General features: G+C 39.0%; 3 protein-coding genes across 3 annotated transcripts; 1 reads left to right on the forward strand and 2 right to left on the reverse strand.

Moving 5' to 3' along the window:
- Positions 1-2442: 2442 nt before the first annotated feature.
- On the reverse strand, positions 2443-5565 carry LOC104712413 (putative glycosyltransferase STELLO2). The gene is made up of 3 exons (XM_010429313.3): positions 3443-5565; positions 3232-3358; positions 2443-3144 (listed from the first exon to the last, which is right to left on the reverse strand). The coding sequence occupies exons 1-3, from the start codon at positions 5134-5136 to the stop codon at positions 2665-2667; spliced, it is 2301 nt and encodes a 766-aa protein (XP_010427615.1). The 5' UTR covers positions 5137-5565; the 3' UTR covers positions 2443-2664.
- A 5351-nt stretch (positions 5566-10916) lies between these two features.
- On the forward strand, positions 10917-11522 carry LOC147939076 (uncharacterized). The gene is made up of 2 exons (XM_087465851.1): positions 10917-10986; positions 11098-11522. The coding sequence occupies exons 1-2, from the start codon at positions 10917-10919 to the stop codon at positions 11520-11522; spliced, it is 495 nt and encodes a 164-aa protein (XP_087321977.1).
- A 243-nt stretch (positions 11523-11765) lies between these two features.
- Positions 11766-14549, reverse strand: LOC104712415 (pentatricopeptide repeat-containing protein At3g57430, chloroplastic). Its single transcript, XM_087466416.1, is given in 2 exon segments — positions 11766-14524; positions 14526-14549. Coding segments are annotated over 2 exon segments (2646 nt in total). The 3' UTR covers positions 11766-11902.
- Between the last annotated feature and the right edge of the window lie 62 nt (positions 14550-14611).

The raw sequence follows: 14611 nt of genomic DNA on the forward strand, positions 1-14611 counted from the left end.
TAGTAGGAGCATTGGTGTGTATTTGGGTTTGGTCCCCCAAATAAAATAATATTATTTTGAAAGTTTAAAGATTAATTATTTAAAGAAAGAAAATACAAAAACATACAATTTAGAAATTAATAACATTAAAAATATAACATAAAAACATCAAAACCAAAACAAACATTTTATTCAACTCATAGAAATTTTAAAATCAAACTTCATAGTATGAGGAGTGTCACAATAGTATTTTTGAATCCTGCTCCAGAAGCTTCCTCCCTTTTGTTGATTTGCAACGATGGGATCTTTTGAAGTGTTGAGCCATGCGGAGATCAAGACTTCATCATCAGCAGGTGTCCATGTCTTTCTCTCCTTGCGCTCTTTTGGTGTTTCTTGCGAGCTGTGAGGAGAAGGTTGGGAGCTGTGAGGAGAAGGTTGGGAGCTGTGAGGAGAAGGTTGTGAGCTCTGTCCAGAAGGTGGATAACTTTCCCAATGAAAGTTATCATTTAAACCACCTTCTTCTTGACTGTTAAGCAAGTTGAAGTAAGAAGAAGACTGAAAGAAGGGATTATTAGAATCCATAGGAAGAAACGGATAAGGAAGAGAAGGAATGCGAGGAGAAGAGAAGATAAGAGCAGAGAAGAGAAGCGGGTATAGAAGATGATCAATGCGAAGAGAAGAGAAGAGAAAAGCAGAGATTAGAAGCGGGTATAGAAGAGAAGGAATGCGAAGATAAGAGATGCGAGTATAGAAGAGAAGTGAATATCATTTACAAGTGAGAAAGGGAAGATAAATGAAAGAGATTTATGGTTTAAAACCTTACTTGCAATAACTATCAAAACTTAAAGACCAAACAACAAATGTCTAATCACAATTTATGACAAGTACACATTACAACTACCAAATTAAACAAGAAACTATGAACAAACAACACTAAAATTAAATACAACCAACTACACAACAATGCTACCAATTTATTACAAGTAAACATTACAACTACCAAATGAGAAACCTAAAAAAAAACACAACCATACGAATCAATGCGAGACATCATACGAATGACATTGTTAAAAAAATTTATCCAAAAATCATACGAATGACAATGACTATCTTAATCAACCAAAAGTTGTATCAAAATCAATGTCAAAAACATTTTACCAACCATACCAATGACACAACAATCACCAAATTGAAAACCTTGATAAAAAAAAATTTAACCTATCTCAATGTTAAAAAAATAGACCGAGACACAAAGATGATGATCCTTTAACATTTAAGAAAAAAAAACCAAAGTTTAACGATACTCAATGTTTTAAAAAAATTTTGACCAAGACACAAACATGTTTATAAGATCAACAACTACAGCAAAGGACAAACGACACAGACACAACTCGATCTTCACACAGAGACATAACGATCCATCGAACAAATGAAAAAAACAAAAAAAACACCAAAGAAACATAACCTAAATCATTTACCCTAATTCAATATCCCTAAATCAATAACCCTAATTCAATAACCCCAATTAATTAACCCTAATTGAATAACCCTAATTCAATTACCCTAATTCGCAAACCCTAATTATCTAACCCTAATTCGATAATCCCAAATCCCTAACCCTAATTCGATAATCGGCGCCAATCAAGGTTAAATCTCATGTAGTGGGAAGAAGACTAACCTTATTTAGACGGATATCATCGGGAGAGAAGCTCGAACCGCCGGACAAGCTTCGGGTGACAGGGACAGATCGCTTCGGGAGAGAAGATCGAACCGCTGGACGTCTTAGGTATTGAAGATCGGACCGGCTTCGGATGCGACAGAAGATCGGCTTCGTTAATCTGGCAAGATTTTCCGGTGAAAAGAACAGAACGTCGTGGAGGATCGAATCGCCTTCGTGGTCGCCGTCAAGAGGGAGAAGAAAGAACTCGGGATGATTTTGTCTCCCGAATACATTTTTTTTAGACCTAGCTTATTCGAGAACAAATCACACGGCTACACGTGGCGAAGAGGACGGTAAAAAAACGTCCCCAAATAAGAACCGTTTTTCAGATATTGGGCTTTTTTCATTTAAATTTAAATCCAATAAATATTGGGGACGGGCCAAATCCACGCCATTGTGGATGGTCTTATGTAAAATGTTATCGATTGCCCTATTAAATTTAATATTTTATTTGTTGCCGGGTCGAAGCAAATGACAATGATGTGAAACTTATAAAAATGGTACTCCAAAAAATACTAATTTATTCGTCATAGAAATAAATTTTATATCAGGATAAGGTCACTCGACTCACTCCAAGTGGATATTATTTTCTTTTGCCAACCTAAAACGGGAAAAGTTTAACAATGTATTGAATGTATCATCTCATACAGTATAGACTATATGACTACAGAGAGTATACTGGAACATTTATAGGATGAAAACAATTTTGCCGTTCACAAAGCGCATAACATAAGCCGGTCTTGTTCAAGTGAACGAGTGATCTTTCATCCTCACAAAATTTTAAATGATAAAGTTACAAACGTCAAGAAAGGAAAAATTATATGATTACATTGGCAAAATTACATCAAGAGAACCCAAAAAAAAAAAAAGAATTTGATGAAACGATTTTTGTATAACACAAATGGTAAAATTTGTTTCTAAACATTTTTTTCATTGCTGCATCTACTATTCGTATTTTGAAATCATTATACCAATTCCATCAAAAGTGGATCGCCTACAGCCATCTCCCGAACCAATTTGATGAAATCTTGTTCGCTTGAGATGCTCCAAGGATGAACCGCAGGTGCTTCCGCGGAATACAAACTCAAAGAAGTGTTTAATGAAGCTGGTTCTGACTTATATACCATTGAACCTAGAACCGGGTCAAAATTCTGAGGCGAATCCATCGATAAGAAGAACATTGGCACAGCCACTTTATAATGCAAATCCATATCGCCCACGAGATTAACAAGATCTGTAAAGTCTGACACAAAACGTTTTGGGACATAGAACACTTCCGAGCTGCACATGGTTAAGGTTGTGTCATCGTTCTTCTTTGTGGCTTCCTTGTAGTTGACTTGGAAATGAACCGGCATTGTCCCAACAATTTTCTTTACTATTTCCACCTGAACCGAATACCAATCAGCATTCCCAGATGGTTTCACTGTCGTCCATGACTCCTTTACCTATAAAAAGGACCAAAACTCCTCAAATATATCGAAACCACACCAAACATTATGTTTATACAGAACAACTAGCAACTTGATGAGTACCTTATCTGTAGTCCAGAGCTTAGTCTTGTCGGCTTGAAGCAAATTCCAGTAATTAAGAACTGTATCATCTTCAACAAACAAAAACCCGTCTGCACTGCTGTACCTATCAAATATCTTCGGTAGCCGCCTGAAATGTATAATATAACAGAATTACAGTTAGAAAGCTCACACTGTGAAAGAATATGTTGTATAGGCAAGTTTCTTTATTTACTTGTAAATGTGATCGAGTTTAGCTTCTTGGACGTAAAGGTCTGAGTCTTTCCGAGAGGACAAGATGACCACAGTTTTGAACACCCGCCCGTAAAGTAACCTCCATTCAAGAGCAGTGCGTTCCACAGGTCCGTTACAGAACATTACAAGCACTACATTCCCAAAATTCTTCCTCCACCTGATTAAATTCCCAATTTCAGAGCTCACTGTGCCAATCTCCTCGACCCCGAGGTGAACCGAAGGCAATTTCCTAGGCACAAACTCTTTCCTATCTCCATGACCGATGGTTGCTCGTGGGCGGTCCAACTCAAGTGACATTAACCGAGGCTGCTGGTATCCGACCATAAGCAAATCCTGTAGCCAAGCAGCTGTGAACTTCACGTCGAGTTCAGTCCAGAACCCTTGTTCAGCCATAACAAAGCTCAAATCAAGAATCGTCTCAAAGAACCTATGCTTATCAGATCTCCAAGCAAGCAAGAATTTAATCAAACGACCTACATTAACATGGAGATCTTTCTCATCAGAGAAAGGGTAAGCTTCAACACGATCATACCGGTGAACAGTTGGTGGATAAACAGCAACATAACCACCAAGCTCCCATAACAGCCTCTGTCCCCAATAACCTCTAATCACATCAGAAGCCATGGAACTAACCGAAACAGGAAGCATTAACCCCCAAAACGCTGATGAATGGTACAACGTGTTAAACGAATTCACAGGCACCATCATACCTTGAGGCAACGCCACTTTAGGAGAATCCCCATCGAATCTAATATCAAAAGGCTCAAAAGTAGTCTTCCTAGTGAAGTAATACACAGAGTCAACATCAGGTAAACCGTTTGAAATCCCTTGCTGTATAAACTGTTTACCACCAAAAACCTCAGTGTAATACTCTTCATGATTGATCTCACCTACGTTCTCTAACGGCAAACCTCTAGGCCAAACCGATCTCTGCCCGAAATGGATATAAGGATTCACAACAGTTCGATTCGGGTTCTCGTGACTATACTGCAAGATTGGTTCTTGCCTAGCGTCTTCTCCAACCAACTCAACATCAAAATGTTTCCCTAAATCTCCATCAATCACTTCACCACGATCATCCGCATCGTAGATCTTCTTCGCACCGTGCTGAATCGCGAACAAGTAACCGACACTTTTGCGTACGAAAGAATCGTAAGGGAGATGATCCAAAATCCGGTAGTTAAGCTGAGCTTGAGCATCTAGAGATAAAAAGATCGCACCTTTGAGATCCCAATCTTTAGGGGTTAGAGAGTTACCGATGGCTAGAACTTGCCATCCTTTGATCTTAACCAAACCTTTGAGCTCCTCCGTTGGGTACTTTGTCACCGACACGACGACCCATTTCTCTGTACGGAAGCTAGCGTAAGGTGAGGATTTGTCGGAGACGATTTGGATCGAGTTCCAGTTGATTTGAGGACGGGTGAGGGATTGAATCGATTGAGTTGATTGGGATTGGAAACAGAGGAGAGAAGCAGTGTCGGTGGTTTTGTAAAGGAAGAAGAAAGCAGCAACGGTGACGATGACGAGGATTAAGATTACGATTCTGTAGACATTGTCTGAAACCCACGACGAGAAGAAATCTAGGTTTTTGGGTTCAGAGAATCGATGGCTAGGAAGCTCTCTGATCCGAGATTTTGGTGGCTTAGGAGGAGCCACACGATCTTGAACCAACATCAGATTCTCAAAGCAACTCAAATAAAACCTCCAAAACCCAGTAAGGCAAGATTACGAAATTCAGATCACGCACACACAAAAGATTAGTGTAAAAGTTTCCTTTCAAGGGCAAACAAACAGAGAGACACTCTCTCTCTGCAAAATCGGTTGTTGTCGGGATTTGGAGGGTTGCTTATGCTTGAATCCAATGCAAACTCTGTGAAAGCGAAGTCGTTCGATTCAGCTGTGAGGTCAATGTCTTTCCCCCTTTTTGGGAATTTCTTATTAGTTTCCCCTTTCTTTTGTTTTGTTGTTTACGTTTGATTAACTGATACATACATTGCCCACACCACTGAATCTATCCTTCTATGTACAAAGAGACAACAACTACAAAGAGTTTATCTGTAGGGTCGGACAAGCCATCACATGGAGGATAAAGGTTAAAAATTCATTATTCTAATTTTATTTGTTTAAGTTATCTTAATTTCTTTTCTTAATTGATAACACATATTGCTATTTTAAGATGTGGAAGAAAAATTATTATTGCGTTTAATAGTTACATTTAAGACTAATAATTTTGTTAGAGTATGGGCATTGGTGTAGGACAAATTTTGGTCCCTCAAATATATTAATCTTATTTTCAGAGTTTCTTAAGTTTGGTATGAGCATTGGTATAGAACAAATTTTGGTCCCTTAAATATATTAATCTTGATTTCATGTATTGACAAATGGATTTTTTCTGACCGTGTTGCTGCTGACAGTGAAATGCTTACAAAAACAGAACAAGACTAGAAGAAGGCTCAGTGCTTGGCATCTTCTTCTTCGCAGAACTTGGAGTACTTGTCTGAATCCATTAGTTTCTTCACTTCCCCTGCATCACTAAGCTCCACTTTTATGATCCATCCTTCTTCATATGGGCTCGAATTCACCTGTCAATATATAACCATAAATTTTAATTTGAATGGTAAGGTTTTTTGTGTTGTGCAGGATGATATAGAAGTGAACGAGTCTGTCTAACTAGTAGAGTAAACTAGCCTAATAGAGTTCTTACAGAAGCCAGATTATACCTCATATCATCAATTATTCTCAGAAAAAATACATCACCAATTCAAATGAGAGGATTGGTCATTGTACACGAATCAAGAAGGAGACATGCATAATTTGATCAGAAGTTCTTTGCTAATGCGTTAACACCAGAGAAGGAGACAAAAATATACTTCTCATAACATGTTCACAGCCAACAATCCACATTACATCAATAAAACACAATAGAAAGCTATACTTTTCGATCACACTTCGAGAAATAGATTACCTGTTCCTAGATGTCAACTTGCTCACTAGCGCTAATAAATTCTTAGAAATGCATATACTCGTTCATTCAAAGTTACAATATTCCACATAGTCCATAGAGATGCCATTGTGAACAACAAATTTAACTCAATACTTTGCATTATGTGCAGGAGCTTTGTATTCTTATGACGTTTTTTCATATGAAGTTGTGATTCGTGTTAATAAGTTGGATTTTTTTTTTTATGAACTTTCCCAAAAAAGTAACGGCCCCGACGCACCGTTCACGCACGAGCTGTTACGGTAAAAAAGGATATCAGAAAAAAAGAAAAAACAATAAAAAATATATCATATTCAACTATAAACCAAATTATGTATTTTTTTGGCAAAAAAAAAAGTATATATTTTTTTAATAAATATTAAATAAGTCACATTTTTTTAAAAGAAATTTCCCATATCTTTTAGAGCAATAAACGTAACTGGTAATGCCGAAGTTTTTGAGATAGTTGGTTGAAGTCTTGAAGAATGGGAAGAATGGAAAGAACAAACCGTGAGGGATGCTGACACGTGGATAACGGAAGCCGATCGAACGGTTGGTATATGTGGGAGCTGTAATCTTGGCGATTAAGATTGATTATTAAACGATTATTATAGAAACGCCCGCGTACTACTAACCGCACGGCTCTGTGGTGCAGAGATCTCATAACCATGAGCAAAGGTTAATCCTTCTCTCCATGTCTTCCTTGAAATTGGTTTCATCTAATATCGCTATCTTGTTGAATTTATTTTTGTCCTCCGTTTTGTGATTGTTCATGTATGTGTGTTTAACCGTTTTGTTAAAAACCTCGCAGTTGTTGGTCACACATGCGTCTTCTAGGACGTTGAGGATTGCCAGGTCCCTGATGGTAACGATCCTGATTCGATTTCTGAGAATATGAAATCAGCTCTGTTACAGGATAAACCGGTTAAGAACCTGGTTTAGGCTATCTAATTTCTGGTTTAGTTAATTATGATCTCTGGTTTACTTATTTCATCTTTCTCGCTTCTATATGTATGGCATTAGCCGCAATTGGCAAACTTAATCAATGAAATACAACAATCTCTTTAATCTCTATTATCTCTGTATCATCATCATCATCATCTTCCACCATTGAATCTCTGTTCCTCGGGTCGATCCTTCTTCCTTCTTGATCTTCCCCTAGACTTTGATTTACCCTTATCTCGTTCTCTCGATGAGAACTGATTTGGGATATATTTTTACTGTTTCATTGGTATCAGAGCATTTTCTTCGCACCAAAATCTTCCTCAGACAAACATGATTCCCCTAAAGTATTCATGTGAGGAGGTGTATGAAAGAATGGAAAAAGGTTTATGCATCTTTTGTGAAGAACAAGATTCTCCTTCTCACCAACAGTTGAAGCACAACAACTCAAGAATCTTCATGATCGAAAGTGATGAAGATCCAGTTTTGGATGAAGAAATGTTGGTCTCCGCTGATTTGGATCAAAAAGAGTATCGGATCAAAACTGTAGCAGAAGAAAAGTTTAATCACCCCTCAGACAATACATCGAACACCTAGAAGGCAAGAAATATGAAATGGTTTCTACCGTTTTTAGCTCTTCCGTTGATCATTGGCTAACAGAGGAAAGTCAGGAACCTTCAACAACGCTGATCAAATCATCAAACGAGGTCGACCTCTCGTTCTCACAGGAAATTGATCGTGTATGGGAGCCAGGTGGTTTACCAACTAAATTGGAGCTTTGGGATTGTCCAGAAAAAGAATCAAGTGTATTGCAGGTACATCCTGGTGTGGGTTTGGTTGATTTTCGAACTGCTCCTGGCATTGCTAACTTCCTTGTTCTGAAAGAACCTGTTCATGTCAAAGAAATGGAATCATCTCCATACCCTCATAAGTTGATAGGTAGCAGTTTCTCACACAATAAGAAGCTGAAAACTAAGTGTATAAAATCTTGGCGCTTCAAGTTCAAAATCAGCTTAGCGAAAACACAACCTAGGCTGCCTTGCTTCATTGTTGATGGGTTTAAAGCGGCCAGAATTTATCATGAGATAATTGGCTCTTGGATAGATGAACAAGCTGAACAAATGTGGTCAAAGATGAATGGAAAATTTGAATGCAATGAGAATGTGTGGTTTTACCAGCTGGTTAGTGACAATGGAGATGGAGATGTTCTGAACTTAAATGTTCATAAAAAGGGAAAGATGTGGTTAGATAACGTTGAGTCTAATCTACATTTTAAAGAGTTTTCATGGTCCAAGGAGCCTCAAGGGATGACCTTTTTGTTATTAGAAGTGTCTACTATTGAGTTTGTTGAATATGAGACATACATAAAGGGGCAGCTAGTTACAGGCTTGATGCATCTTATTTTTGCTAGAATGAAGCTCTACTTGAAGCATAAATGGAAATCTAGGCTGTTGCAATCGTTTTCAGGGCTGGAACTCGAAATGAATAACACATGTGGATGTGGTCTTTCTAGCGTTGAATGTTTTATGTTGCGGCACATGAGTTTCTGTAATCAACGGAAAAGAGCTCTCAATGAAGTATATTCAGCTGGGTTTGAGAGTGAAGAAGAGACAATAAGGAATAATTTTAAAGGGTTGAGCAGGCTTGAGAAATGCCACAAGCTGTTGTCTCTTGAGAACCTTAGTAGCAAAACTTGGACGAGTCAAAGATTTTTGATTGATCTTTCTGTGCTATGCAATGTTGCTGCAAGATTAATATCACATTTGCATAAGGAGGAGTTCTGTTCATTTAGTGGGATGGTTAGTCATAGTGATGATGTTCTATGACAAGAGGAGAGCTCTGTGATGATGTTCTTCTATCTTATCCAGATTTTGAATTTGTGGAGTGCTCTGCACACTATGGTAGTTAAGAATACATTAACGGAGATCTCCATTAGTTGCGGGGAAGGATCACATGACCTCACAACTGATAGGTTTATGGATGAGCTCAACTCTATTTGCAGGTTTTTGCTTGGTGATTTTCTCTTGACTCTCTTAGCAGAACAGAACCGCGACTGGGGATTTATTGGACTCCTTGTTCGATGGAAATGGGATCCTCCTGAACAGTATAGGCTGGAATTTGGTATGGCTAATGTTGTGATTAAAGATCAAACATTACATGTTGGTTGTCACAAGTTCAGTCTGTTGGGAATGAGATCAAATGGATACACAAGCGAATTACCTATTCTTGTTAAAGCATATGGAAGTGTGACTATGCAGAGACATGAGTTAGAGTTCTATTTCTGTGGGTTTATGAGTCAAGAGTTGCAGGAATTAAATGAGGTCAAGCTCACCATCTGGTACTTGGAGAAACTGTTAATCACAATCCTGTCCTATGAAATGCTTCACTCACCAAGGCCACCAGAACCTTCATGTTGCAATGGGGATGGAGAATTATTATGTATTGGATCAGTCTCGACTAAAACAAAGCAGCAAAGGTTTTCATCATTAAATTGTGGTTGTGAAGCTGGTCATATAAGTTCTAGAATTTCATTTGCTGGTGGTGCTCATGAATTTTTCATTGATTCCAAGCTGCAAATAGGGGGTGAGACACAAGGTAAGAGGCTGTTGGATTTTTATGAGATATCATTGTTTGACAATGAAAACAAACTCAAAGGAGAGAAGTCTCTCGGTTCTTTGACAATGAAACAACACAACATGTGGGGGCTTTTAACTGAAACCGAGACCTTTACCTATAATGGTGTGATCATACAAGTCATGGTTCAAAGACAGTGGGAAAGTTTTGTGATGATCTTGTTCACTATTACCGAGAGGTTGATCTTGTTGAGCGCTCCACTCGTTTTTGCTAAGAAGAAAGGAATGAAGATCTCCACTAGTTGCTGTTTTGGGATATGTAGTGTTGATAAGCAGTTCTCTACCGCCTTTGAGAGCATGTCTGAGCTAGAACATTTTATCTTGTTGCCTAATCTTTCACGGGAAAACTCACATGTTGATGTAGACAAAACCTTTCTGAAAAGGGGAGAACTCGTTGCATCAGTGGCACAAAACAAAGCTACTCAAGCCCTTATTCAGTGGAAAGAGCATCCTCCTGATCAGTTTAGGCTGCTTCCAATGAAGACAGGAAGTCAATCTCTCATCCTTGAGGACAAGGATGTTGTCAACCAGGGAGTATTGTTACAGGATAAACCGGTTAAGAACCTGGTTTAGGCTATCTAATTTCTGGTTTAGTTAATTATGATCTCTGGTTTACTTATTTCATCTTTCTCGCTTCTATATGTACGGCATTAGCCGCAATTGGCAAACTTAATCAATGAAATACAACAATCTCTTTAATCTCTATTATCTCTGTATCATCATCATCATCATCTTCCACCATTGAATCTCTGTTCCTCGGGTCGATCCTTCTTCCTTCTTGATCTTCCCCTAGACTTTGATTTACCCTTATCTCGTTCTCTCGGTGAGAGCTGATTTGGGATATATTTTTACTGTTTCAAGCTCTTGCAGATAAGGGTTATGGTGATGTTGTGCAAATTATGGCTTATGGTGAGAAGAATAAGATCCGTGATCAGTTTCTACTCGCCGGTATCACGTTTATACCCGAAGGTAGTGATTTCCTTTCGTGAATAGTACTCTGTAAACAATGTTTTTTTCTTTCTCTTTTTGTAATCTTATGAAGAGATACCATTTCCGGTTTTTGTCTATGCATGGTTCCAGGAGATAAACTTGCGAGAGTTAATAGGATGATGAAAGACGTTCTTTTTTGGGCATTGGACAATCGCGTACATCAATCTGTACGACGAAACGTGATGGTAATCTCACAAAACATCTCAAAAGACTTTGAGTTCATCTGTGTTCTTCAAGGTTTGCAGTCCAGAGGTTACAAAGTTCTCTTAGCAGATGATTCTGATGATGTCGCATCAGTAGAGCAACATGAGTTTGTAAGTTCCTTATGGCTTTGGACTAGCCTATTAGATGGAGGTGATCCTATCGACAAAAACGAAAGCTCACAATCTCTTGGCAAGAAGCTGAAGCGGAAGGAGTGTGAGCCTAGTAGTACTCCCACTTGTAGCGATAGCTCAGATAAGAAATCGAAACCTCCTGAACCTGAGAGCCCAGCTGATGCTGGTTCTAGGGACTAGCTTCTCTGCATAGAATCTTTCAATTATCCTTTGTCTTCTGTCTTTTAACTCTTTTGGTTTTCTGTATGAACACTGAGCTTATTTTCTTCATTGATTTCATTGTCGAATAACTGTTGCCACCAATGTGAAACAAACGAAGTGTGAACACATTATGTTGGTGCTTCTCAAAGTCAACTCTTTTCTTTAGCCGACTAGACTTTGGTTAGTGGACCAATTACAGCACCAAAACAACAAGATCATAGATTTGCTTGATACCATCAGATTCAAGAACAATCGGCCCTCAAATGCAGTGAAGAAGTTTCAACTGTGTATTATACAAATAAAACTTACAAGATGTACAACGAAGAAAGAAGAGGCATCTTTATGCAGCTCGTCCTCTTTCACCAATAGTCTCCACAGGAGCAAATTCCATTCTTGAAATGATGAAACCTCCTAACATCTCTCAAGATGATTTCTCTGTCAACAACCTTTGAGATAAACTTTGTTGCAAGATGACAGTCATTACATACCCTGAGGTTTTTAGCCACCCTTATAATTGTACCCGGGGATGTGTTCAATATCCCAAACGCAATTGCTAGCTTCTCACTGTGTCCACAAAGCAAAACCTCTTTTTCATCTTCTTCTACATTGTGAAGCACACAAGATGTGTCCGGTACATATCCTTCTTTTCTCATTTTCTCCCACAAGGTCTCGAGATATCCATGGAGCTTTTCACTCTGCGGGTGAGATGAGTCACCGGCTACAAATTTATGTACTTCATCACCATGCTCAATCCAACTACATCCAGGTTCTTTTCTCACGCCTCTCTCTTTCATATTTCTCCTTACCTCTGTTGCTTTATCCCAGAGGCCTGCTGATGAATATATATTGGCTAGTAGCACATAGTGGCTAGCTACATTTGGTTCCAATTGAATGAGATTCTGAGCAACAATTTCTCCAATTTCTAGGTTATTGTGAATCCGACAAGCACCAAGGAGGCTACTCCAAGCTCCAGCTTTGTCGAAATCAAGAGGCATCATGTTCATGAGCTGATATGCTTCTTTAACTCTGCCAGCCCTTCCAAGCAAATCTACAACGCAAGCATAATGATCTGAGCTGGGTTCAACCCCATAGTCGTTTTTCATATTGTAGAATATCCTTAATCCTTCATCCACCATGCCTGAGTGGCTACAAGCTGCAAATACTGAGATGAATGTAACCTCGTTTGGTTTAGCTCCCTGAACCATCATCATTCTTAGCAGATCTGTGGCGTCTTGCCCGTTTCCGTGCATCCCGTAAGCCATTATAATTACATTCCAAGTAATAACATTTCTAAATGGAATCTGATCAAACACTTTTCTCGACATGTGTAGGCATCCACATTTTGCATACATGTCAACTAAAGCGCTACCTACAGCCACATCAGTTGCCAAATTGTTCTTGATGGCGTAAGCATGGATTTCTTTTCCTTTTGCTAGTGCTGATAGTGCAGCACAACTGGGGAGGATTGTCATCAGAGTGATGGAATTAGGTTTCGGACCAACTCCAATAGCTCCCTCGCTCGCTTTCCTTTCAAGGTTTTGCATTTTGTGTAGCACAAGAAGCGCATCCTCATGGCGTTCTAAGAATACATAACCCGTAATCATTGTGTTCCATGTAACTAAGTCTCTATCTTCCATTTTACCAAATATCCGTTTAGCGATATCAATCTTTCCCAGCCTAGAATACATATCCATCAGTGAATTCTGCACAAACCTGTCTCTATCTAAACCTCTTTTCACAACAAATCCATGGATAGCTTCCTTTTTGGAGAAAGCATTAGAACGAACACAAGCAGGAACAACACCTGCCATAGTGGTTGTGTTAGCCAGAAGCCCAGCACTTCCTTCCATTTCAATAAAAAGCAACAACGCTTCCTCGTCATGCTCGTTCTGGGCATAGCCAGTGATCATAGCATTCCAAAGACCAATCTTTCTATCAAACATTCCATCAAATACTCTACGACCACTCAACACTTGCTTGCAATTACAATACATGTCAACCAAAGCACTGCCAACAAAAGAATTCTCATCCAAAGATCCATTTTTCAAAGCAAAGGCATGCAATTCTTTCCCTGTCTGAAGCATCTCCAAATGTGAACAAACAGGAAGAACACTTGAAATAGTGAAACCATCTGGTTCAACACCTTTGAGCACCATTTCTCGCAAATACTCCAACGCTTCAAGAAACTGCTCGTTCTGACATAACGAGCTCAACAAAGTGTTCCATGTGACCAAGTCACGGCCTTCAAAAGATCCAAGCAAGACTTTGGAAGATGCTAATTTCCCTAGTTTACCATACATAGCCACCAACGTGTTGACAATAAACGAATTCAAATCCCCCTTTCTCAAACTATAGGCGTGAACCTGTTTACCTAATCTCAACCCCTCGGTCATATGCAAATTCGAGCAAGCAGTAGCCACAATCACTAACGTAAACGAACTAGGCTCCATATTCTCATCCAACATACACCGAAACGCTTCTAACGCCATTTCCCATTTCTCAAAACTACATAAAGAAGAAATCAAAGAGTTCCAAGAGACTTGGTTTCTCTCGGAGATTCTATCGAACACCTTATAGACAGCACCAAAATCTCCACACTTTCTATACAAATTCACAAGGGTATTAGCCACAGTCACAGAATCCACTCCGTACCCAAACTTATAAACATGGGCATGAATCTGTTTCCCTAAATCCATGTCCTGAAGATCCGCGACGGCTTTCAACAAAGCAGGGAACGCAAAATTATCGGGTTTGATACCCAAACCAATCATTTCAATGTAAGCCATAACAGCTTCACGGAGCAAATTGGCTCGAACTTTCGACCGGAGGGAGTCAATCCACCACTCCGGAGAGCGTGATTGAGAGATAAGTTTTGAAGGTACGCCATCAACGGCTATTGTTGCAGAGGGTGATGATGTGGCACGAAGAAGATAAGGAGGTTTGTGGCGGGAAAATGGAAGCGGTTGAGAATGAAACGGGAGTGAGAAAGTGAAGGCAAGATGACATGACATGAAGATATATTTCTCGAAAAGGTCGTTATATACTCAGTTAAAATATATACAACAATC

The sequence above is a fragment of the Camelina sativa genome, chromosome 9, assembly GCF_030686135.1.
Source record: "Camelina sativa cultivar CO46 ecotype springtype chromosome 9, ASM3068613v1".
NCBI lineage: Eukaryota > Viridiplantae > Streptophyta > Magnoliopsida > Brassicales > Brassicaceae > Camelina > Camelina sativa.

Coding starts and splice junctions, on each gene's coding strand:
- LOC104712413 (XM_010429313.3), bottom strand. CDS start 5,136: ATGTTGGTTCAAGATCGTGTGGCTCCTCCTAAGCCACCAAAATCTCGG. Junction 3,359..3,442: donor AAACTCGATCACATTTACAA/GTAAATAAAGAA, acceptor TATACATTTCAG/GCGGCTACCGAAGATATTTG. Junction 3,145..3,231: donor AGCTCTGGACTACAGATAAG/GTACTCATCAAG, acceptor TCCTTTTTATAG/GTAAAGGAGTCATGGACGAC.
- LOC147939076 (XM_087465851.1), top strand. CDS start 10,917: ATGGCTTATGGTGAGAAGAATAAGATCCGTGATCAGTTTCTACTCGCC. Junction 10,987..11,097: donor TATCACGTTTATACCCGAAG/GTAGTGATTTCC, acceptor GCATGGTTCCAG/GAGATAAACTTGCGAGAGTT.